Here is a 24,125-nt window from a genome sequence, read left to right on the forward strand (position 1 = left end):
ATAGTTATTAATGTAGTTTGTCATTTCCTTCTTTTCTATATTGCAATTTTCACTGCTTTTGAGTATTATTTCTTCCTCTTCTTCCAAGGTAGTAGTTTCGTTCCTCACAATGTCCTGTATAGTTTGTGGTTTGTTGTCTGAGTTACTGATTAAGTTGTCATTATATAGCAACTCTGCCTTTGCTATTGCCTTTCGGTATATTTTTCTGTATGTTTTCACATATTCTACAAACTGTAGATCTGAGCAAGTTTTAATTTCTTGGTTCAGTCTTTTCATGGTTACACTGGAGATCCTAATGCCTGTAGTTATCCAAGGTTTGTGTGCTTTTTGTTCTGGAGACTTGGACCTCACTAACTTCTTAGGGATACACATTACGAATTGTAACATGAATATAGAAGAAAAAGTGTTATATGCATTATTTGCACTTGATTCTGATGTCACATCTATCCAGCTCTCATTGGTTAGACAGTTAACAAAATGTGTGCAGTTTTCTTTAGAAAAAGTTCTTTTATAAGTGTGGCAAGATGTTTTTTTCACATGCATTGGGGGAATGGTAAGCACAATAGCATTGTGATCAGATAAACCAGGGTCAGTGTTACTCACCTCCACTTCACTGGAATCTATGTTAGAGAATATATTATCTGTGAGGGTCTGTGATGTGTGTGTTATGTGGGTAGGACCTATTACATGGGGTAACATGTTAAAACTCTGTAAAAATTCAGAAATTTATCTTTAACCATATTATTGTACATCAGATTTATGTTACAATCACCACAAAGAAGTACCATAGCTTTTTCATTGTACCCAATGTTTAACATAATTTCTTGTTTTGAAAAAAAAAATTATCTACATCTCCACATGGTGACCTGTATGCAATCATTACTATCATTTTCCTTTGCTAACCACACAACTCAATAGCAGCTGCTTCAAAATGCTTTTCTACACTTAAGTATTCAATATCACATCTCCTTTTGAATTTTATCCCTGTTTTTGTATAATTACAGACACCACCACTTCCGACATTTTCCCTACAGTAAGAGCTAGCTAGTCTAAAATGGTGTATATTGATGCTGTTTAATTCATATTCCCTACACCAATGCTCCGAAAGACACAATCACTCAGTGTTAAACTCATCTAAAGCAACTTCTAGTTCAAAGTTTTTATTTCTTAGAGACTGAATATTTAGATTCATAACTTGAAAAGAATTTGATGGGAGCCTAGATTTTGTTAAACTTACTGTTTGTTGTATCGAACTGGTCGTAGAGAAGTTGGTTGTCTGCACATTTGTTGGAAGTTCTATACAGAAACTTTTCCTGTTCTGGGGTAGAAAAAAACCCTGGTTCATTCTTGAAGGTTGTTTTGGTCTTAAGATCATTTTTCTATTCTTTGGTGTGTCGGTTGTCTCTGTAGGCTGCACTGATCTTGTTTTTCCATTATTCTTGCAACTACTTGGAATAGTGGAGTGTTTCCTTGAATTACTGATCTTGCTTTCAAACTTTTGTATGCTTGTTCCAACAGGAGTGAGCTGTACTGCATATGTTATTACATTGGTTTTTGAAGCTGTTGGAGTACATAATATGTTTTGGGGTGCAAGGACTTCAAGTAAGAATGTCACACTAGTACACTCAGAAAGAAACATACACTTGGTTGAGGACCCGAGAGAGTACACCACAGTCAATGTTCAGAAAGTATGGCGAAAGTCTAAGTTTGGCATTATGCCTATAGTCAGGAAGAGAAATATTACAGAACCCAGCAACTGGTCATGGCAATCATGTCCATGTCTTCTGCTGGGAAGGCCTTATCTGAAGTTCAGAGGTACTGGGTTGTGGAGACTGACACAGACAACAGTGATGGTGTAGAGTTGGCTCTGAGTTTCCTGACAGAAGAAATGAGAGAGCAACCGGCACCTGGCCTAGGAAGCTAACTTTGAGTGAAGTGGCCTCTGAGGGCTCATGCACAGCCTGATACAGCCCGCAGTGCCAGTAAACAGTCGGTCTTGCTTCCTGTCACATGACTGGCATAAGAAAGAAGTCCATGGGACCAGTGATCTCTGCTGGTGCATAAATTGCAGTTTGGTGACTGCCTATACTGTGGTACCCCTTTGTGGGTTGTCTGCTAGGAAGCCAGCTGCCTGTGTAACTTGGATGTAGTGTGTGTTACTGGCAGTGCAGGTGTAAGCCCATGATATGGCACACTTTCTGCCCTCTGCCCAGAATGGAAGGGGAGAGATGGTGGCACAGCTCATGGGTGGTGTCAGATGCCTGCCAGTGGCTGGGACAGCAGGGAGTGTGTATCAGTACCAGATGAGCTGACAGAGCTGCAGAATTGGCACCAGCTGAAGCTGTGTCCCGAGAAGTTTGTGTTGAAAGGCTGCAGTGTCCCATAGTTGTATCTCCTGACAGGGCACAGTCCTCCATTATGAATTGGATGAGGGTGGACCCAGTGGTCCCAGCAAGATGGTTGGCAGCCAATGAGTGGTCTGAACAGAGTCAGTCTGGAAAGAGCCCACAGAGAATCAGAAAGTGACAGAGCTGAGCAGGTTGGATGTGCTGTGAAGGCCCTTGGAAATGGGTATGTGAGGATCGTCTCCTGGTGACGACTGTGCCAGCAGGAATTGTCAAAAAAGCAGGGCTGAAAGAAGTTAGGTAACATGGTAGCAAGAGCCTGGTTGGGCCTTTAGGGCAGAAATAAGGGTGAAAGAGATGGAGAAAGTTGGGGCTGGGAGTGGAGAGAACCATTTGGCCATGCCAGAGGTGTGCAGCCTGTCTGCCCAGAAAGCAGGGAGGGGTGTGGGAGTCATAGGGAGTAATAAGGAGTGTGTTCAAATGGCACAGAGAGCTGCGGGAGCTGCAGATAAAGCAATATAGGAAGGAAAGGTAGAATATTTGTGCTGTCATTAGGTCCAGAAAAATGTGTCAGATGTGATGCATACAGGAATGAGGCACAGACAAACTGAATTCTACTAAACCACTATAAAATCTACCATCCACTAGAAGCAATACTTCGCCACTAAAAGGAGGATATAAACCACCAGTTTTAGTGGAAAATCCACTAAGTTGGCAACACTAGTTGTAACCACAGTATGGCTGTGATGATCTGACATTATGGATGATAAGTGTTCACTGTTTTATCATGATTTTGCTCTTTGTGATGATGCCATTATGGCTATATATTTTGTTTGCTTACTCTGTTAACTTCATGAAGCTAGATCAATCTGAAGATGATCAAAATGATTGATCCCCAAAATTGAATAAACAATTCTTTGTAATGAGTGCTGCTGGATAGTGTAATAACATTGGATTGCTGTCTCCTTCACAGTGGCTCTGTCGCCCCTCATTAGTGTTCAGTTTCTCTGTATTTTTCTTTTGGTAACTTCTTCTTTGTATAAATTAAAACATAGTATACATTCAAATAAGTTTCTTACACTCACGGTTTTTTGTTCATGAAACAAAGCTTCGCAGTGTGCCTTATGTGAAGTATTAGTAATAACCCTGACAGCTTCCCTTCACAATATTATGGTGCTATGCACTCAACTTAAGTTCCCCATAGAATATTGCTGCATGATATTATGCTTTGGAAAAATGAAAAATAGATCGTCTTGACATATAATTCTGGCACACAATCCATAAGTTGCCTTAGCAAATAAATTACTCGTCACACTTTACCTCTAACATATTTTACACGATGACACCAAGATAATTTGTCAACTAAATATACCCCTCCCCCCCCCCCCCAAAAAAAAACTTACTATATCTTAGATCATCTGACAGAAGCTTGTAATTTAGACTAAAAACCATCTGCTGCATGTGGTTTTCATTCAGCAAGAATCCATTTGCTTCAGATCAATAGGATGCTAGAGTAACTGTTTTTCAACATGTTTTAAGGCTATTGAAATCATTACTAGTCTGAACATAAGTTTTATCATCTGCATAAAGCACTCTGTAGGAATAGGAAAGGACCGAGTACCATTCCCTGTGGAATATCTTCCTTAACTTGTTCTGTACTGGAGATTTGTTTACCAACACAGAAAACTTGTTTACAGTTCTGTAAATATGGTTTTAATAGCTTAAGGCTGCCAGCTCTGATGCCACAGAACTCCAGTTTTCTAGAAGTGTTGTATGCTCTACACAGTCGGAGTCTTTGCCCAGATCACAAAAAAGACTTGAGTGAAGCCTTTCTCTTCATACACTTGAAGTAGGTATTTGGCTATAAAGTCTGTAGTGTCAACCCATTGACAGTTTTTTCTAAAGCCATATTTTAATCCACTAATTATTCCTAGGTTTTCAAATAAACAGATAACTGCTGGTAAATACTTTAGAAAGAGCTGGGAGTGTGGAGATTAGCCTGTAACTTGCAAGAGTTTCTTTATCTCCCTTTTAACATACTACCCTAGACATTGCAAGCTCATCAATATATTACACCTTAGCTGTACACTTTTCTCTCTGACTGCCTCTCTAAGTTCTTTAGCATCTAGCAAGACAGGTCATATGTATGTACACTGTTAAGATGTCAGCTGCTTTACTCTTCTTGGGAAAAAACTAGGCAAGACCTTAGATAACATAAACATTTGTATTTCTTGATTTTATACAAACATTTTTTGAAAGTAACTCCATTGAACAGATATCAGGTTTGATAACAGCATTTCCTACTTTGAATGATTTGATAATGAAACCGGTGAATTATTTGGGGACAGATATTAACTTTTTTCTTGCTTGCATCGTTATCAACACTGTTTATTAGTTTACGTGCAGCTATGGACTTACTGGTGGAATTCACACTACTTATATGATTGTTTGCTTTTTTTGCTTCCACAGTGGCTTTTCTGTACTCACTTATACATTTAACATCATTTTATCTGTCATGGCTAGTCTTCGAACAATTATGTATGTTGTAAAACAACAGTGCTTTTTTTTTTCAAATATGACAGTTGTTCAGCATGGGTATACCATGGATTTTGTCTGTTCCAGACCTTGGTTTTGGAGCCTTTCTGAGTTACTTTGCATTTGCTTCTGGAAAGGCTATCATTAAATATTATCAAAGCTGCCTTAAAAATCTACCAAATATTATTGTTGCTGATAAATCATTACTTAAAGTATGATATTTGTCACCATAACATTGGCCAAACCAGTCCCTGTCAGTAATAGGCTTATAATACCTGACAATTTTATCATCAGTGATAGGTCTGGTGATCACAGCTTGTGTAACAGGTCTAGTTATTGAGCCATGTTGGCTCACTGATTTCTCTTCCAGGCAATTTCTTGTCTTTGGTTTCTCCTCTAGTTGTCCAGTGATGCTGCCGCCATGCCACGGCCAGTCGGCTGAATTTTCACGTTGTGTGAGTCTCGTTTGGACAGCACTGGGAGACGCTGGGGCTCCAAGTTGAATTGGTTGGGATGACTGTTGACCAGTTGTGCAGGAAGTGACCAAAGGCTCTGTTCCACAACAGGCCATTGTGCTGCCATCCATCAAAGTGACCTCTTACTAACAAGGTGTCATTTGGTGATTCATTTGCAACTCTTTTTCCTTGTCCATGATTTCATTAGGAACAACCATTGGTTGGTCAGTCAATTGTATCAGCAGACAACATATGGGATCTTTTGGCTGCTTCTGGATTCTGTGTGACCCTGATTAGTTGCAATTTGTTGCTGTTGCTGCACAGTGACTTGTTTTAGTACTGTGTGAGTGCTTGTGGTATCATTCCTTGGTGCACCTGAGATGGGCTCCAACTAATAGGAGTCCTACTGGGACAGACAGGGCAATCATTGAACTGAGTTGTTAAACTCTTTTTTTTAAGTATGTTTTAGAGCTATATTGGCCATCTGTTGGGGTGTCTGTTAGCCCTGGCATCACAGAGAGATGGCTGTCATGTAGTAGACACTGTGGACTACTGCTGAATCTCCTGTATTGGTAAGATGGAATATTTGTATCTAGTGAAATTTTTGAATGAACAGTCAATCTTAACAGTGAATACTGGATTTGTGGAGGCAACTTTGTGTTTAAATATCAGTCTCTTGTTTAAATGTTTGTCAATCTCTCTCTCTCTCTCTCCAGCGTGTTTATAATTAAAGTTAAACTTTCAAAACGCTATAGAAATAAAGCCACTGGTCAGAATGACATCAAATTGCAACAGAATATTATTGGAGAAGGGGGAAAACATATGGAAGAAGAAAAAAATAGTGTGAAAATTGATCAATAGATGGTGCTGTATGTGTCAGATTGTGTAAATGGAAGCACCTGTCATGCGTACAACCCACTGAAGTTGGTATAAACATGCTGGGTACCTGGCTTTTCCTCCTTTTGTGTCTGCAACATCTGCCATGTCTGTCTAAATGCAGGATTGTACTCTGCTTATAATGCTGTATCACAAGAATGATGACTGCTCATATCGCTCTGCAGAAGTTCCAGACACTGAAGGGTTTGAAAAAAGGTATTAGTCTGATGACTGCCGTGGGTCGGGTAAAAATGATTTAAAATGATGCGTTCTTTTGGTGTGCAACCTGGTAGAGGGAGAAAGCGAATTGATTCAATGTCAGAGGAAGCAGCAGCCACAGTAATGCGGGAGGAGACGAGTAGTGCTGTGCAAACGTGTAGTGCACAGAGATTTGCCCGAACATTGGACATATCCGTGAGCACAGTGCATAAATTCCTACAAAACATACTTCTTTGCTATCCATTCAACGTAAGTGGACAATGATTGGCTGTGGAAGATTTTGTGGACAGACGAAGCCCATTTCCAGTTGACATGATATGTCAATACACAGAATTGTCCAATATGGGCAACAGAAAATCCACAAGTAAATCAACCAGTATCACTTCATTCTGAAAAGGTCACTGTGTGGTGCAGGTTTACGGCATTATTTATCATAGGGCAATATTTTTTTGAAGAGACAGGTGCTTCTGGTCCAGTTACCTGTACCATCACTGGTAAGTGCTGTGAGTCTTTTGCATAGCCACATAATTCCAGCTCTCCAACAGCATGGATGGGATCATTTTTATGCAAGATGGTACACTCCCACACATTGCAAATCCAGGTAACTGCTGAAGCGCCATTTTGGAAATGCTAAAATTATCAGTCACCATTTCCGTACAGCTTGGCCATCCCAATCACATGATCTTAATCTGTGTGACTTCTGGCTCTGGGCTATCTGAAAGATGTTGTGTTCAGTGTCCCAATTGCAAACTTTGTCGCATTTCAGGCAAGAATTGCACAATACATTCTGAATGTGATCCCGGAAACACATCGATCAGTTGTGGAACATACTGTTTCTCAATTTCAACTTATAGCAGAAAATGGTGGACAGCATATTTAACATGTTTTTCACCAGTCACATGGAAATTAATAATCCGATTTGATTTTGATTGATGCTTTGTATGTAGTTTTTGGCCTCATAACAATTAAAAACTGATGTGAGTGGTGCATTTTATGAGGTTTTTGGCCTAAGGACAATTAAGAATCGATTTTTACCATCCAATGTGATATGACCTTCCTGTGGTGGATGGGCCTACGTAACTAAGGGTATTACACCTGTACACCCATGCACACTGAATAGTACAGTTTGTCTAATGTCAAACATACACCTTAGGCATTGTTGTATGATTAATTTGTCATTTGTAGTCAACTACTATTAAATTATGATGCTTACAACACCATCTATTGCTACATTCTGTTACTATTTATTTTTCTTCAGCCATATGTTCTCCCCATTCTCCGAAAATATTCCATTGCAATTTGACATCATTGTGACCAGTGGTGTTATTTCTACAGTGGTTTGGAAGTTTAACTTTAAGTATAGTCACCTTGTATATAAAAAAGCTGGTACACCGGCCTAATATCATGTATGGCCCCCACAAGCACGTGGAAGTGCCACAACACAATGTGGAATGGACTTGACTAAAGTCCGATGTAGTGCTGAAGGAATTGACACCATGAATCCTGCAGGGTAGTCCATAGATTCAAAAGTATGAGAGGGTGGATATCTCTTTTGAACAGCATGTTGCAAGGCATCCCAGATATGCTCAATAATGTTCAGCTCTGGGGAAGTGTTTAAATGCAGAAGAGTGTTCCTGGAGCCACTCTGTATCAATTCTGGATGTGTGGGGTATTGCACTGTCCTGCTGGAATTGCTCAAGTGCCTCGGAATACACAATATACAAGAATGGATGCAAGTGATCAGACAGGATGTTAATGTACATAACGCCTGTCAGATTCGTATCTAGACGTATCAACTGCACATGTCCCACACCGTTACAGAACCTCCACCAGCTTGAACACTCCCCTGCTGACATGCAGATCCCATGGATTCATGAGGTTTTTTCCATACCTGTACATATACATCTGCTCAATGAAATTTGAAATGAGACTCATCCGATCAAGCAACATGTTTCCAGTCATCAACAGTCCAATGTCGGTGTTGATGTACCCACATGAGGCATAAAGCTTTGTGTCGTGCAGTCATTAAGGGTACACGAATGGGCCTTCGCCTCTGAAAGCCCATATTGGGCTGTTTTGTTGAATGGTTCACAAGTGGACACTTGTTGGCGGCTCAACATTGATATCTGCAGCAATTTGCAGAAGTGTTGCACTTTGCCACATTGAATGATTCTCTTCAGTCATTGTTGGTCCATTTGTGAAATTTTTCCATGGGAAAATACCCACTTCATCACTCCTCAGAGATGCTGTGTCACATTGCTCATACACCGTGTATGACGCTACATTTGAACTCACTTAAATCTTGATAACCTGCCATTGTAGCAGCAGTAATCAATCTGACAACTGCGCCAGACACTTATTGTCTTATATAGGCGTCGCCGACTGCAACACCGTATGCTGCCTGTTCACATATCTCTCTGTTTGACTACACATGCCTATACCAATTTCTTTCATTAACTCATGCCTACCACCACTTTCTTTGCCATTTTATGTATTTATTTATTCCAAATTCTAGTGACAAATAATAGTTTTATTGCAGTTATCTTTGATTATTTCTTGGGTTAAAGTGTTACAAGTTTATTTAAGTGTCTGTCAGCTTTTTAAAAAAAAGGAACATATTGGCAGAAGGTTCAAGTGGTGAATTATTCTCGTGTTTTATGTGGTTACTGTCTAAGTTGATCTAACACTAATATCAAGTTGTCAGTTTTGCAGGCTGGGCTAGTTAGTCATATTGTATACTGACCCAGCTTCTGGTTGTCTGGCTGGCTAACAAATTGTTCCAGTGTGCCTCACCAGCTGGTTGACGTCACAATGGGAGAGGAAGGGGGCGAGGTTCGTGGTTGAGGTCAGGGCTAGGAGCCCATTGAGACCATTATTCCGTACCAAATTGTAGTTGCAGGTCATCGTTCACCTAAGTTCTTACACTCATTGTGTCATTTATGGTACTGCTACAAGGGCTGTTGTTGGCAGTGCTTATGCTAATATTGTCTGTGCTGCAGATGTTGTTAGTGTTTTTGCTGGAGTTGGTGCAGACGCCCCTAGTTTTGTTGGTGTTGCATTTGTTGTTGATACTGATGTTGATACTGTAGCCATGGGAGTCTCTGGTGTATCCTCAATAATTTCTCCATATGTCACTATTGTAGATGCTAATGTGTCAGCTGCAGGATTTTGGAGGTGATGTTATTTATCTGAATCCAATGATGATTCTTTTACTTCTGCAAGTGGTTGCAATGATAGTGGTATTTTTACTGACAATGCTGTTGCTGATACAGGTGTTTTTACTGTTGTAACAATAGGGACAATACATTTGGCTGTCAGTTCCTCACCCAGTTTGTCAACATGCAAACCACATGGAGTACAAAACCTGTGACCAATACAGCTGATGTCTATTAGCCATTGTGACTTCTTTGTTTATGAAGAACCATTACGCTAAGCTATAACTGTGTGGTATGCTGCACACAATAACAGTGGGGAATATGAGTTGCCTCTAGCATCTTTTCAGATATTGTGTGGCCATATGAGATTCACTTTTATATACATAATTTTACTTTCCAATAAAACAACAAAATCATTTTGGTTTAACTGTAACAGTCAGCATGTTTTACTGGATTCCGATTTCCTCCTGACAAAGAGCACTTGATCTCACTACTGTGGCTGCTTTCAACTGTGTTGCTGATTAATTATTTCAGTTACTCCATGGCCATGGCTCTCTGAGAATACTAATATTTTAATTACATTATTTAACAGTTTTGGTCCAGTGCTGTTTGAAGTGTTTGCACATTTGTTAACTGACACAGTTTTATCATTGTGTACTTACTATCTGTTGATGTGTAACTGAAACAGATTCCACGTTTTTTGTATCTTATTACTACAGGTATATGATTCATCGTTGTAATTTCTATTTGGTTGTGTGCATTCATAATATTTATATTTCAAAGTATGTACCAGTATCACTTCTCAAAACACTACAATAACTAACCTTTGTGGACTTTTTCCTTTTGTTTTTGGCCCAGTTCATTACATTTTGTGTGAAGCCGTGCTTTTTGTTTTGAATTTGTGTTAACACAGTTGAAGTGATATATAAATGATATATGGTTCTACAGTTTAAGCTCATTATATCCTTCATAGCACATTTCTTATAAAAGCAGGAATATTTTTTCAGTGTTTTCTGTGGCTCATTGTAAAATGGTGTATTAGTTGTAGATCTATTTCTTTTATCGCCTTTTCCAATTGCACCACTGCTCCTGTCAGTTATTTTTTGATAATGTAATGTGCCATACACATATTTTTCACAGTATTTTGCAGATCACTTATTTTATCACAAGACATTATACCTTGCAAACACAAAAGTTTTTCTGATGATTTCTTCATTTCTGTTTCTTATGAATACATCACCTGATATTACCACTGAGGCATTAGTCATCTCTTCACTCAAAATTGTGGGATTTAATTGTTCAAAGCTTTTTTCACTTGTTTTGCGCCTATGTCTCAGAAAACACAATATTATCTGTTTTTTACATGAATATTTTTATTTATTCAACAAACTTCCCTATTTTTTCATCTTAAAATGCTGTACACCATTCAAATAACTACTAACACTACCAGCTACCATTAATTAGAAGAAGAGGAAGTAGGAAACAAACTTAAAGGCAATATTATGAAAAGGAAAGAGGAAGAAATAGGTGAAGAAGAGATGGAAAATATGGTACCATACTACAAAAGGATTTTATAGGGCACTGAAAGTCAATCAGTGACAGAACTATACCTGGTATGCAGGATATATGAGGCAGGCAAAGCATCCTCAAACTTCAGAAGGAAAGTAACAATCCCTAGAAGACAAAGTGGATAAGTGTGACATTAACAATTCACTCATGCAAAATAATAACACAAATTATTTGGAGCATAATAAAAAGATTCGTAGAAACCAAACTCAGGGAAGACCAGTTTGTTTTCCAGAAAAACATATGAAAATGTAAAGCAATACTAACCCTATGACTTATCTTGGTAGAGTAAATACAAAGGCAAACCTATGTTTGTAGCATTTTCACATTGGAAGAAAGATTATGACAATAGTGACTGGTATACACTCTTTGAAATTCTGAAGGTAGAGCAATGAGATGCAGGATGCAAGTGATAATACGCGGCTTTTACAGTAACCATACTGCAGTAAAAAAGAGTCAGACAAAATGAATGGGAGGACATAACTGAGGAGAGAGTGGGACTAGTTTGTAGCCTATCCCCCTAGCTATTCTATATGTACACCGTGCAGCAGTAAAGGAAACAATGTGCGGAGAGCTTCATCAAGCCAGTCTTCAGACTAAAGACTGCAACAACGTCTAGCACTGAGTAGCTGTAGCTAAGTGAAATATTATACTTAAAAAATGACATAGTACAACTGAGACTCTCCTTGGGACATAAAGGCGAAAACGTGAATATCCTTGTGTACATTTGAGATTGAGAATGGGTAACATAAGTTATGAAATGGGAACAGGTGAGAGACTAAAATGAATTTTTATTGGATCAGCAGAGAACTTACTGAGAAAAAGAAACTCAGACCAACATCTTTTTCGTGTTCTTAGTGGGAACAAATGAGGTAGCAGAAAATGAAATCAATGACCGAGTGATCTCTCTCAAAAGATGGCTACTTGAGCTGAAAAGCTCAAACGTGATTGTCTTCTCTGTTCCACATCGATATGACTTGCCAGTCTGATCATGTGTAAACAAAGAAGTGCAAAGTGCAAATAAACAGATCCTAAAAATATGTACAAGATTCAAAAATGTTACGTTTGTGGACATAATATGTGTAGGAAGAAGACTCCACACACCGCCATGGGATTCATCTCAGCAGACTAGGGAAGGACTTAATTATAACACAGATCCAAAAAGCAGTGAACAGCAAATTGAATGTGTAGTGTTGTGCTACAGAGGCCATCCCTCTCACGGACAAAAATAATGAATACTTGGGAGAATCAACACGAAATGCCGGGTCAGTAAAACAATACATCTGTAGGATGAGAGTGATGTTATTTAGGACAGTAACACCTTTCACCAGTGCAACACCAGATGCAAGTGTATGTGTTTCATATGTGCCTCAAAGAGACTTCAATCGACATGATAAAAATTTATGACTTTTGCTTTGTAACGTAGAGGGCTGTCTCGACTTGTAGTAATAGCTACAGAACACTGTAAAACAGTGGACAACATTCAGTATTGCAAAACAGAAGACTACAGCTTAGCTACATTCTACTGCAGAACACATGATAAAGCTGGTGGAATTGCCATATACTCAAGAAAATGTAAGTTCATTACCACCATGTAAAAAGTGCTATTGGGGAACAATTTCTGTGTTGACAAAGATTTCGAAGTTGCAATTTTTAAAATCACATTTTGCACTGTTACTTTCTATGTCATAAGTGTATATAGATCTCCCTGAGGAAAGTTTGGTGCTTTTCTGAAATCGCTTGATGAAGTTTTAAGTAAATTAATGTCATGTTGTAGGAGTATAATTCTTGTCATACTTGGGGATCTGGGCATCATCACTTTACATGATGGCCAGGAAAGCAAATGTTTTACAGACTGTATCCTATATTATGGGGCTACAGATCTTCCTGGACTAGTACCCACCAGCATAGCTAACACACAAAGTTGTTCAGTTGATCATGTTATCACAAATTATGACTACATAATCTCAACAGATGTAATAAATGGTCACCTCTAAGATCATTTAGCCCAAACCTAGTGCTAAAATGTAATTCCAATTTCAAACCAAGAAAAATCTATGAGCACAGGTGAATAACGTCTGAAAAAATCATTCCTACACTAAGATATAGTTTAAACCAGGGATCATGGGAATCAGTTATGACAACCATTGGGGTCAACAATAAATGGAACATATTCACAGAAATTCTGACTGAGCACTTAAATAGGGTCACGCCATTAAAAAAGTCAGTATCTAGAAAATTCAACCTTCAAAATAAATAATAGTGTCATTAGATTTTAAAACAAAAAATCTGAAAGAAAAAAATAGAAAACATGTGTAGTTTACATAGACTGACTAACTCAGAGTTACATAAAGAACTCTACAAGCAGTACAAATGTAAGTACTGTAAAGATGTCAGGAGATAAAAATCAAAAAGAATGAGCCAACAGATATGAGGCTCAGATAATGTTTCAAAGACTTGCTGGTCAATTGTAAATAAAATCAGAAACAATAAGACAGAAACTAAAATTAATGATGTACAATTAACTGTGAATAATGAAGATATCTCTGATCCCCTTTAGTCAGCAATATTTTTAACAATTACTTCATAGATACTCTTGAAAATTATGTCTCTATGAAACAGGACATACAGCACACATTTGAGTCAAGTAACAAACAGAACTGCAGTACACTACCCACAGTAAACACATAAGACATTCTCCAGCTTATTTATAGCCTCAGAAACAAAAAAATCAGCAGGATTAGCTGAAATTCCTCACATCTATTGAAGAAATGTAAACATGAGCTAATGAAACCACTAGTTCATATAATAAACTGTGTTTTTGAAGGCATTATGTTCCCTCACAAGTTGAGACTGTCTGTAGATAAACCAATACACAAAAAGGGGGAAATAAAACATGTACAGAACTACAGACCCATTCCTCTAATCTCAACTTTTAGCAAATTTATAGAAGAAACAATATTAAAACAAATCCTGAAGCATTACAACAACGCTGACATATTAAGTGATTTCCAACATGGTTTCAAAAGAGGCCAAATTACCATGTCAGCAGCAATACAATTTGTCCATCATGTACTTGAAAAAATAAATGAAAAATCCAAAGCAGCAGGAGTATTCCTGTATCTGTCAAGGGCTTTTGATAGTGTACATCATGACATGCTCTCATCAAAAATTACGAAGAGCATTGCTAGGAACATGTAAAGGGTAGATAGTAGTGCATGGAGGTTATATACCCTACTGGAGAAATACTGGAGAGGAGGTCAAGTACATGAAATATACATTTTGGTGTTCCTCAGGGCTCCATATTAAGTCCAGTCCTATTCATATGCTATGTAAATGATTTCCCAAGTTCTCTTGACAATAAGCAATTGATCGCTGTGTATGCAGATGATATATCTGTTGTCTTCTATGCAGACATTGAGCTCATCCTAGTTGAAGAGATACATAACTTTTGGTAAACCGTTTTTTATGTGAGGTCATGGTCCAAGAAACTCTTCTGTTCCTGACGATTACTCCAGGACTGCCCTGGACATCCTCAGAGGCGCTCCTCTGCTGAGTCTTGCACTCTATGTATCATTCTATGATATATAATTTTATCGAAAAAGCAAGAGCTCACTTTGAAAGAGACAACCTAAAACTAAATGTAGAAAAAACTAATATAATTCATTTTAAACCAAGTGATACAAACAGACAAAATACTATAATTGATAAAATTCTGGTGGTTGACTTCCTTGCACGAAGTTTATCATCCACAAGTTCTGCCTACTGGTTGAGGAAGCCTGAACCATTGCCAAATTCTGGCACTCTGCAGCTTTTAAAGAACTCCATCCTGAGGAATGGCAATTTTTACTGGAACCACATGAAGAATTCTGCAAGTGTGGCAAACACCATTCAGTACCACTCTCCTGGGCAAATGCATTAAGGGTAGCAGGACCAGTCCCTGGATGACTGTGATGATTGAGAGTTTTGAACAAATGAGACCTCTTGCATGCTGCCTTCCTGGCCCACCCACAACTGATCACCTCATTTGTGATTGTTAATTATGCCAGCCAATCTGCCATAGGTCCCATCCTTCAACAATGCCTTTAAGGTTTCTTGCAGCCACTGGTGTTCTTTTGCATGAAGCTCCCCGACCCACAGCGGGGTTGGCAATGTATAACCACTAGCTCCTCACTGTACATGAGGTGGTGAAGTAGTTCCTCTCCTGAGCGGAAGGACGGCTCTTCCTGGTCTTCACTCGCCGCTGCCTTCTTACAAAGGAAGGCACACGGGATTCCACTCAACAGTTTTGTCAGCTGGAGTACATAGCACAATTTAAAACTGACATATAACATGTAGTAGGTGTTGACAATATTGTCGCCGACTGCCTCGGCCACTCCTGAACCCTCACTACTGCCCTCGATTATACTGCTCTGCCTGCTGCCCAGGCATGTGACCCTGAACTGCTAAGACTGTGCAATGACTGAAATACTGGCCTCAACCTCCAACTGCACACAATTCCTGTTATGGGCTTACACATCTGATGTGACATTCACATGAGTTGTGCCCTCCCAGGCAACTTCACCTAGCATACCCACTCCTACTTCCCCCCTGATTTCCACAAGGTGGCATTCAACTCTCTACAGCTTGTCACCATCTGGCATCCATTTGTCCATGGCTGTTATGCAGCAACATCTCATCTGGACCAGTATCCAATGGGACTGCACCAACTGGAACCTCACCTGGCACTTGTGCCAGTGCTCCAAGGTAGGCTGTCACGTGCATGACCCTACTACTGTATTCCCCCTAGTGAACTACAGCTTTTCCCATGTCCATTTTTACTTTGCAGGGCCCCCTTCTGTCATCAAATGGCCACCAGTACATCTCACAATCATTGAGAAGTTTGCTTGCTGAGCAGAAGCCATTCCACTTTCTGACATCACAGCAGATATAGTGACAGAGGCTTTTGTGGGCATCTGAGTCTCGCACTTTGAGTGTGTCTGCCATGTAGTGATGGACAGTGGATGTCAATTCATATCTTCCCTGTTTAAACAGCTCACTGAAACTTGTGGTACACTCATCCATTTTATGACTAGTTACCACCCCGCCACTAGTGGGATGGTGAATAGATTCTGCAGGACCCTACAAGCACTCCTTACCTGTCAACCCATAACTTGGTCTGCAACACTGCTGTTAGTTCTCATAGGCTTGCAGGTAGCCGACAAAACTGACTTGGGTGTATGTGCCACCAAAGTCGTGCACAAACAGCTGACTACTGTCCCAGGTGATATCATGGAGCCCCAGCCTGCTAGCACCACCTGTACCCCGGCCTTTGTACAGCACCGGCACGACTGCTTTGTGCACCTTTGCCCTGCAACCCCAAATTGTCACAGTGAGTGCAAGTCCTTCATACATTCAGGACCTCTGCACATGCATGCTTGTCATGCTTCAGGTGGACACCAGTGAGCCACCGTTCTGCCTGCAGTATTCAGGCCCACACCTTGTGTTCAAGTGTAGTGAGAAGACCTTTTCCATACATCTCCACAGCACTGCCATCACAGTATCCATTAATCAGTTGGAGTTTGCATGCATGCACAACCACCCCTGCCCTTGCATGCTGCCACACATTGAAACTGAGGTGGCACCCTCGCCAATGCACCCAATGCAGCAGGCAGCACATAGGACCCAAGAGGAGTGATGTTCACACCTCCACCTGCCCCTGTGCCACATGCTGCCCTGGCCCTACCAGTATCCTCTGGCACCTTGCCTGAATCATGAGGTGCCAACACCATGCTTTTGACACTGAGGCACCTGTCACCTTCCCCCTGACATTTGCACATGCCTCCACTGCATTGCTTGACCTGGTCTACCAGCAAGAGGTGGCAGCAGCAGTGGGCACCTATGACACACGACACTGGATGGTACACTTTATTTCACCCACACTCTCAAGCTCTCTGCCAGGCCCCACCCTTGCATTGCAGAATGTCCAACTTTTGCTGCTGATCATGGTGTATTGACTGATAGTGCAGTGAAGTATTCCCCATGTGCCAAGCTCGTGACATGATGCCCCAGAGGCCACTGCACACCTTACCACCACCTCCACTGTTGCCAGTGGCCCCACCCCCGTGACACAATATCACCCCCCACAGCAGCCCACTGATCGATGCTGGGAGCAATCACTGCATGCTGAAACCTGCTTTCTCTTCGTCACAGAGGGGAACTGTGTGGCAGTGTATTATCATGCATTTGTGCCCAACACCTATCTGCTCTAGCAAATGATCTCGCCTTGTAGCAGATGACATGTCACAACAGAAAAAATTGCATCATGAATTGTATGCATCTGATTACAAAAGTTTTCTCTGCCCTGCCATGCACCTCTTTACTGCAGTGCATGAGATTTTCCCTAAAGCATGCAACAGGAAGCGTCCCCAACTCTCAGCACTTCCTACACCAGTACCAAGCTATTGACACAATGAGTGCAGTGATTCTTTTGGTCCTAAGTTTATTTTCAAGTTGTTTTATTATCAAAATTTGCCATAGTGCTACATCACAACCCATGGAGACATCAGTGGTGTCTATAAAGCAAACAGCATTGCAGACTCCAATGACGCCTATGGAGGACTAGTAGGCAAGGCTGGGAGTATCCTCTTCAATGAGCCCATTAATTTGTAGTGAGTGTGGCAAGATCCAGCCTCTTTTATGTGAACTACATGTGAGCCACTGCAGTGCCACATGCATTGCTTTTAGAGACTGAAATCTTCAGTTGCAAACAATGGAAAACCCAAGATGGAATTATGATAATATTATAAAAAGGATAGTTGCTGCTTACTATATAACAGAGATGGTGAGTCACAGATAGGCACAACAAAAGACTGTCAAACAAAGCTTTCACTCAAACAGGTCTTCATCAGAATCGACAACATATACACACATACTAACTCAAACACAGCGCACACACATAGGGTCACAGTGTGGCCTTGACAGCCAGAGACCTGTATTGTGAATAATGTATTAACATTGATATGCAGGTGCAAAATTCTTTGATCAATGACATCAATCTGCACTCTTCCATGTTCAATGAAGAAACTGATATATCATCCAGTCTTGTGTGCATCCTCTATACCATATCTTGGGTGATCCTTACAGATGCCATTTCTTTCAATTGACTGCCATTCATCTTCTGACCTCTCTTATTATGCCCCATAGTGCACTGACATGTATGCAGGGTTCTGGACTTTGTGAAGGCCATGGGGACAATACTGGAAGGTCTCGTGAACCATATCCAAGTCAGTGGTTTGGAAACAGTTCATTTAGCTGTTTGCAGACACTGTCAGGAAAACATAGTGGTGTACAATTTTTTTGAAGTGTAACAATGTTAAAAATTCCTCTAGCCCTTAATTATGGGAATAATGACTTGTTAATCCTGTAAAGTTGGCTGTGCTGGTTTATCAGACCATCAAAGAAGAATGTTCCAAGCAGATTATTTGTCATTACTCCACCCAAATCTTAACATGGGATAGATGACACTTGATTTTCTCATAAAACTGCAAATTGTCTTTTGCCCCAAGAACCACATTATAATTTCATGACCTATAATAAATGACACACATACCAGAGAACATAATGTTTTTTTGATCATTGAGATGCAAAAAGAGTGAGAGCAGCATTTATATGCATGTGCAGTTATTTGAATGTCATGATCATTCAACTCATTCACTGAGAATGGCCAAAACCTTGAAATGTTCAGGTCTTTCTTGCAATGTTAAATTTTAATATTGTCTAGTAATAAAGGGTAGATCTGATCAACAACGGTAAAAAAATTGTACTGTTTTTGTATTCATAACAATGTTTATCCACACGTCTAACTGTGCTATGCTATTAAACTGTAAAGGAGCTTTTGGGAAGGGGAGCAAGAGGGTCTGAACTGTATATAGCATGTATTTTCAAAGTTTAGTGACAAAGAATTGGTTTGGAATCATTTATTAATGGACCTAAAAATTTCACTGACTGATGTTTCTAAAATTATGCTTGATCTGCTATTTATCTTCTACAAACTGAATGCACTATTAATGTAAGGGCAATGTAAATGTCATGAGACTAGGGCCTCCCATCAGGTAGACCATTTGCTAGGTGCAAGTCTTTCGATTCGACGCCACTTCGGCAACTTGCGCATCTATGGGGATGAAATGATGTTCATTAGGACAACACAACACCCAGTCCCTGAGTGGAGAAAATTTCTAAACCAGCCAGGAATCAAACCCAGGCCCATAGGACTGACATTCTGTCATTCTGACCATTCAGCTACTGGGGGCGGACGTAAGGTCAATAATACACACAGGTAAACATAAAGGCCCCAAGATGGAACCTTGTGGGACACCATGTGTAATTAGTTCCCGGTTTATGGTGACTGATAGCCTAATACCAGACTGTGTCCTATTCACACTCTGCATTTTCTGTCAGAGTGATATGATTTGAACCATTTCTGTTAACTGTAATATTCTAATTTGCTGAGAAGGATATTGTCATTTATGCAACCTGTGACATAACACAGAGTAGTCTGACAGCCTAATTTATTGTCTAATAAATGAAGTGCATTGTGGCTGTAAAATTGAAGTTGGACAAAAGTTTGAACTCGTAACTTACAACTTTATTTAATTAGAAACATAAATTGTTTCTGTAACTATTTTTACAGAATGTAAGCATACATATGAGGACAGGTACCCTAAAAATAGCTGTGGCAAGCTAGATAATTATATAAAGAAAACCCTACAGAACCTTACATTCTAGATAACAGTGCCTGAATAAAAGTGCACACTGATGAAGGAACATATGTGCTAAAGCAAGTCTGGGCACATAAGATGACTGAATTCCCATGTTTTAGTCAGAGCTTCTTTTTTTAGGTACTTATTAGGGTCAATATTACCTTGTGTATGCCCACATTATTTTCTATTACATATTCCACATACCTATCAGTTTTCCCTCCTTTGCTATCTAAGCTTCTGATATTCATACAATTGCTTTGTTAGTGCTTTGTTAGTTTTCCAATATCTACCATCTCTCTTCCCTTAGTTGGCAGCATCTACAGATTTTTATTTCACTGCTAGCCAGTACTACTTTGCCATTTTGCACTTTCTGACAGTATATATATAAGACTTACCAAGTGGGAAAGCGCCGACAGACAGGCACAATGAACAAAACACAAAAACACACACACAGAATTACTAGCTTTCGCAACCGATGGTTGCTTCTTCAGGAAGGAGAGGGAAAGACAAAAGGATGTGGGTTTTAAGGGAGAGGGTAAGGAGTCATTCAAATCCTGGGAGCGGAAAGACTTCCCTTAGGGGGAAGAAAGGACAGATGTACACCCGCACACACACACACACACACACACACACACACACACACACACACACACACACACACACATCCATCCGCACGTACACAAACACAAGCAGACATATTTAAAGGCAAAGACTCTTTGCCTTTAAATATGTCTGCTTGTGTTTGTGTATGTGTGTGTGTGTGTGTGTGTGTGTGGGAGTGTACACCTGTCCTTCCTTCCCCCTAAGGGAAGTCTTTTCGCTCCCGGGATTGGAATGACTCCTTACCCTCTCCCTTAAAACCCACATCCTTTCGTCTTTCCCTCTCCTTCCTGAAGAAGCAACCATCGGTTGCGAAAGCTAGTAATTCTGTGTGTGTGTTTGTGTGTTTTGTTCATTGTGCCTCTCTGCCGGCGCTTTCCCGCTTGGTAAGTCTTGGAATCTTTGTTTTTAATATATTTTTCCCATGTGGAAGTTTCTTTCTATTTTATTTATTTATATATATAGAAAGAAACTTCCACATGGGGAAAAATACATTAAAAACAAAGATTCCAAGATTTACCAAGCGGGAAAGCGACGGCAGACAGGCACAATGAACAAAACGTACAAACACACACACAGAATTACTAGCTTTCGCAACTGATGGTTGCTTCTTCAGGAAAGAGGGAAGGAGAGGGAAAGACAAAAGGATGAGGGTTTTAAGGGAGAGGGTAAGGAGTCATTCCAATCCCGGGAGCGGAAAGACTTCCCTTAGAGGGAAAAAAGGATAGGTATATACTCGCGCGCGCGCGCACACACACACACACACACACACACACACACACACACACACACACACACACACTCAACACACACACACACACACACACACACACACACACACATGTCCATACATACATATACAGACACAAGCAGACATATTCAGACACAAGCAGACATATTTAAAGGCAAAGAGTTTGGGCAGAGATGTCAGTCGAGGCGGTAGTGCAGAAGCAAGGATTATGTTGAATGACAGGTGAGGTATGAGTGGCGGCAACTTGAAATTAGCGGAGATTGAGGCCTGGTGGATAACGAGAAGAGAGGATATATTGAAGGGCAAGTTCCCATCTCCGGAGTTTGGATAGGTTGGTGTTGGTGGGAAGTATCCAGATAACCCGGACGATGTAACACTGTGCCAAGATGTGCTGGCCATGCACCAAGGCATGTTTAGACACAGGGTGATCCTCATTACCAACAAACACTGTCTGCCTGTGTCCATTCATGTGAATGGACAGTTTGTTGCTGGTCATTCCCACATAGAAAGCTTCACAGTGTAGGCAGGTCAGTTGGTAAATCATGTGGGTGCTTTCACACGTGGCTCTGCCTTTGATCGTGTACACCTTCTGGGTTACAGGACTGGAGTAGGTGGTGGTGGGAGGGTGCATAGGACAGGTTTTACAACAGGGGCGGTTACGAGGGTAGGAGCCAGAGGGTAGGGAAGGTGGTTTGGGGATTTCATAGGGATGAACCAAGAGGTTACGAGGGTTAGGTGGACGGCGGAAAGACACTCTTGGTGGAGTGGGGAGGATTTCATGAAGGATGGATTTCATTTCGGGGCAGGACTTTAGGAAGTCGTATCCCTGCTGGAGAGCCACATTCAGAGTCTGATCCAGTCCCGAGAAGTATCCTGTCACAAGTGGGGCACTTTTGGGGTTCTTCTGTGAGAGGTTCTGAGTTTGTGGGGATGAGGAAGTGGCTCTGATTATTTGCTTCTGTACCAGGTTGGGAGGGTAGTTGCAGGATGCGAAAGCTGTTTTCAGGTTGTTGGTGTAATGGTTCAAGGATTCCGGACTGGAGCAGATTCGTTTGCCACGAAGGCCTAGGCTGTAGTGAAGGGACCGTTTGATATGGAATGGGTGGCAGCTGTCATAATGGAGGTACTGTTGCTTGTTGGTGGGTTTGATGTGGACGGATGTGTGAAGCTGGCCATTGGACAGATGGAGGTCAATGTCAAGGAAAGGGGCATGGGATCTGGAGTAGGACCAGGTGAATCTGATGGAACCAAAGGAGTTGAGGTTGTAGAGGAAATTCTGGAGTTGTTCTTCACTGTGAGTCGAGATCATGAAGATGTCATCAATAAATCTGTACCAAACTTTGGGTTGGCAGGCTTGGGTAACCAAGAAGGCTTCATCTAAGCGACCCATAAATAGGTTGGCATATGAGGGGTCCATCCTGGTACCCATGGCTGTTCCTTTTAATTGTTGGTATGTCTGGCCTTCAAAAGTGAAGAAGTTGTGGGTCAGGATGAAGCTGGCTAAGGTGATGAGGAAAGAGGTTTTAGGTAGGGTGGCAGGTGATTGGCGTGAAAGGAAGTGCTCCATTGCAGCTAGGCCCTGGACGTGCGGGATATTTGTGTATAGGGAAGTGGCATCAATGGTTACAAGGATAGTTTACAGGGTATCAGACTGGGTAAGGATTCCAGGCGTTCGAGAAAGTGGTTGGTGTCCTTGGTGAAGGATGGGAGACTGCATGTAATGGGTTGAAGGTGTTGATCTACGTAGGCAGAGATACGTTCTGTGGGGGCTTGGTAACCAGCTAGAATGGGGCAGCCGGGATGTTTGGGTTTGTGAATTTTAGGAATTGGGTTAAAGGTAGGTGTGTGAGGTGTTGGTGGGGTCAGGAGTTTGATGGAGTCATGTGGAAGGTTTTGTAGAGGACCTAAGATTCTGAGGATTCCTTGAAGCTCCGCCTGGACATCAGAAATGGGATTACCTTGGCAAACTTTGTATGTGGAGTTGTCTGAAAGCTGATGCAGTCCCTCAGCCACATACTCCCGATGATCAAGTACCACGGTCGTGGAACCCTTGTCAGCTGGAAGAATGATGATGGATCGGTCAGCTTTCAGATCACGGGTAGCCTGGGCTTCGGCTGTGGTGATGTTGGGAGTAGGATTAAGGTTTTTCAAGAAAGATTGAGAGGCAAGGCTGGAAGTGAGAAATTACTGGAAGGTTTCGATAGGGTGATTTTGAGGAAGAGGAGGTGGGTCCCGCTGTGATGGAGGACGGAACTGTTCCAGGCAGGGTTCATTTTGGATAGTGTCTTGGGGAGTTGGATAATTAGGAGTGGGATCAGGATTATTTTTCTTCGTGGCAATGTGATATTTCCAGCAGAGACTACGAGTGTAGGACAATTAATATTTGACAAGGGCAGTTTGGTTGAATCTGGGAGTGGAGCTGAAGGTGAGGCCTTTGGATAGGACAGGTGTTTCAGACTGGGAGTGAGGTTTGGAGGAAAGGTTAACTACTGAATTGGGGTGTTGTGGTTCCAGATTGTGTTGACTAGAATTTTGAGGTGTTGGGGGGAGTGGAGCTGGAAGTGGGAGATTGAGTAGATGGGAGAGACTGGGTCTGTGTGCAATGAGAGGAAGTTGAGGTTTGTTGGAAAGGTTGTGGAGGGTGAGTGAGTTGCCTTTCCGGAGGTGGGAAACCAGGAGATTGGATAGTTTTTTGAGGTGGAGGGTGGCATGCCAACCACTTTCTCGAACGACTGGAATCCTTACCCAGTCTGATACCCTGTAAACTATCCTTGTAACCATTGATGCCACTTCCCTATACACAAATATCCCGCACGTCCAGGGCCTCGCTGCAATGGAGCACTTCCTTTCACGCCAATCACCTGCCACCCTACCTAAAACCT

General features: G+C 41.1%; 1 protein-coding gene across 1 annotated transcript in view; it reads right to left on the reverse strand.

Annotated features, from left to right (window-relative positions):
* The window catches only part of LOC126350630 (uncharacterized), a 150,444-nt gene extending 133,522 nt beyond the window's left edge, over nucleotides 1–16,922 (reverse strand). Inside the window, exons 1-2 of the mRNA XM_050002536.1 lie at nucleotides 16,816–16,922; nucleotides 16,363–16,501 (exon numbers count right to left, since the gene is read on the reverse strand). Coding sequence (XP_049858493.1) covers nucleotides 16,363–16,501; nucleotides 16,816–16,922 — 246 coding nt within the window. The remainder of the gene's footprint in view (nucleotides 1–16,362; nucleotides 16,502–16,815) is intronic.
* Nucleotides 16,923–24,125: the final 7,203 nt, after the last annotated feature.

The sequence above is a fragment of the Schistocerca gregaria genome, chromosome 1 (genome assembly GCF_023897955.1).
Source record: "Schistocerca gregaria isolate iqSchGreg1 chromosome 1, iqSchGreg1.2, whole genome shotgun sequence".
Lineage (NCBI taxonomy): Eukaryota > Metazoa > Arthropoda > Insecta > Orthoptera > Acrididae > Schistocerca > Schistocerca gregaria.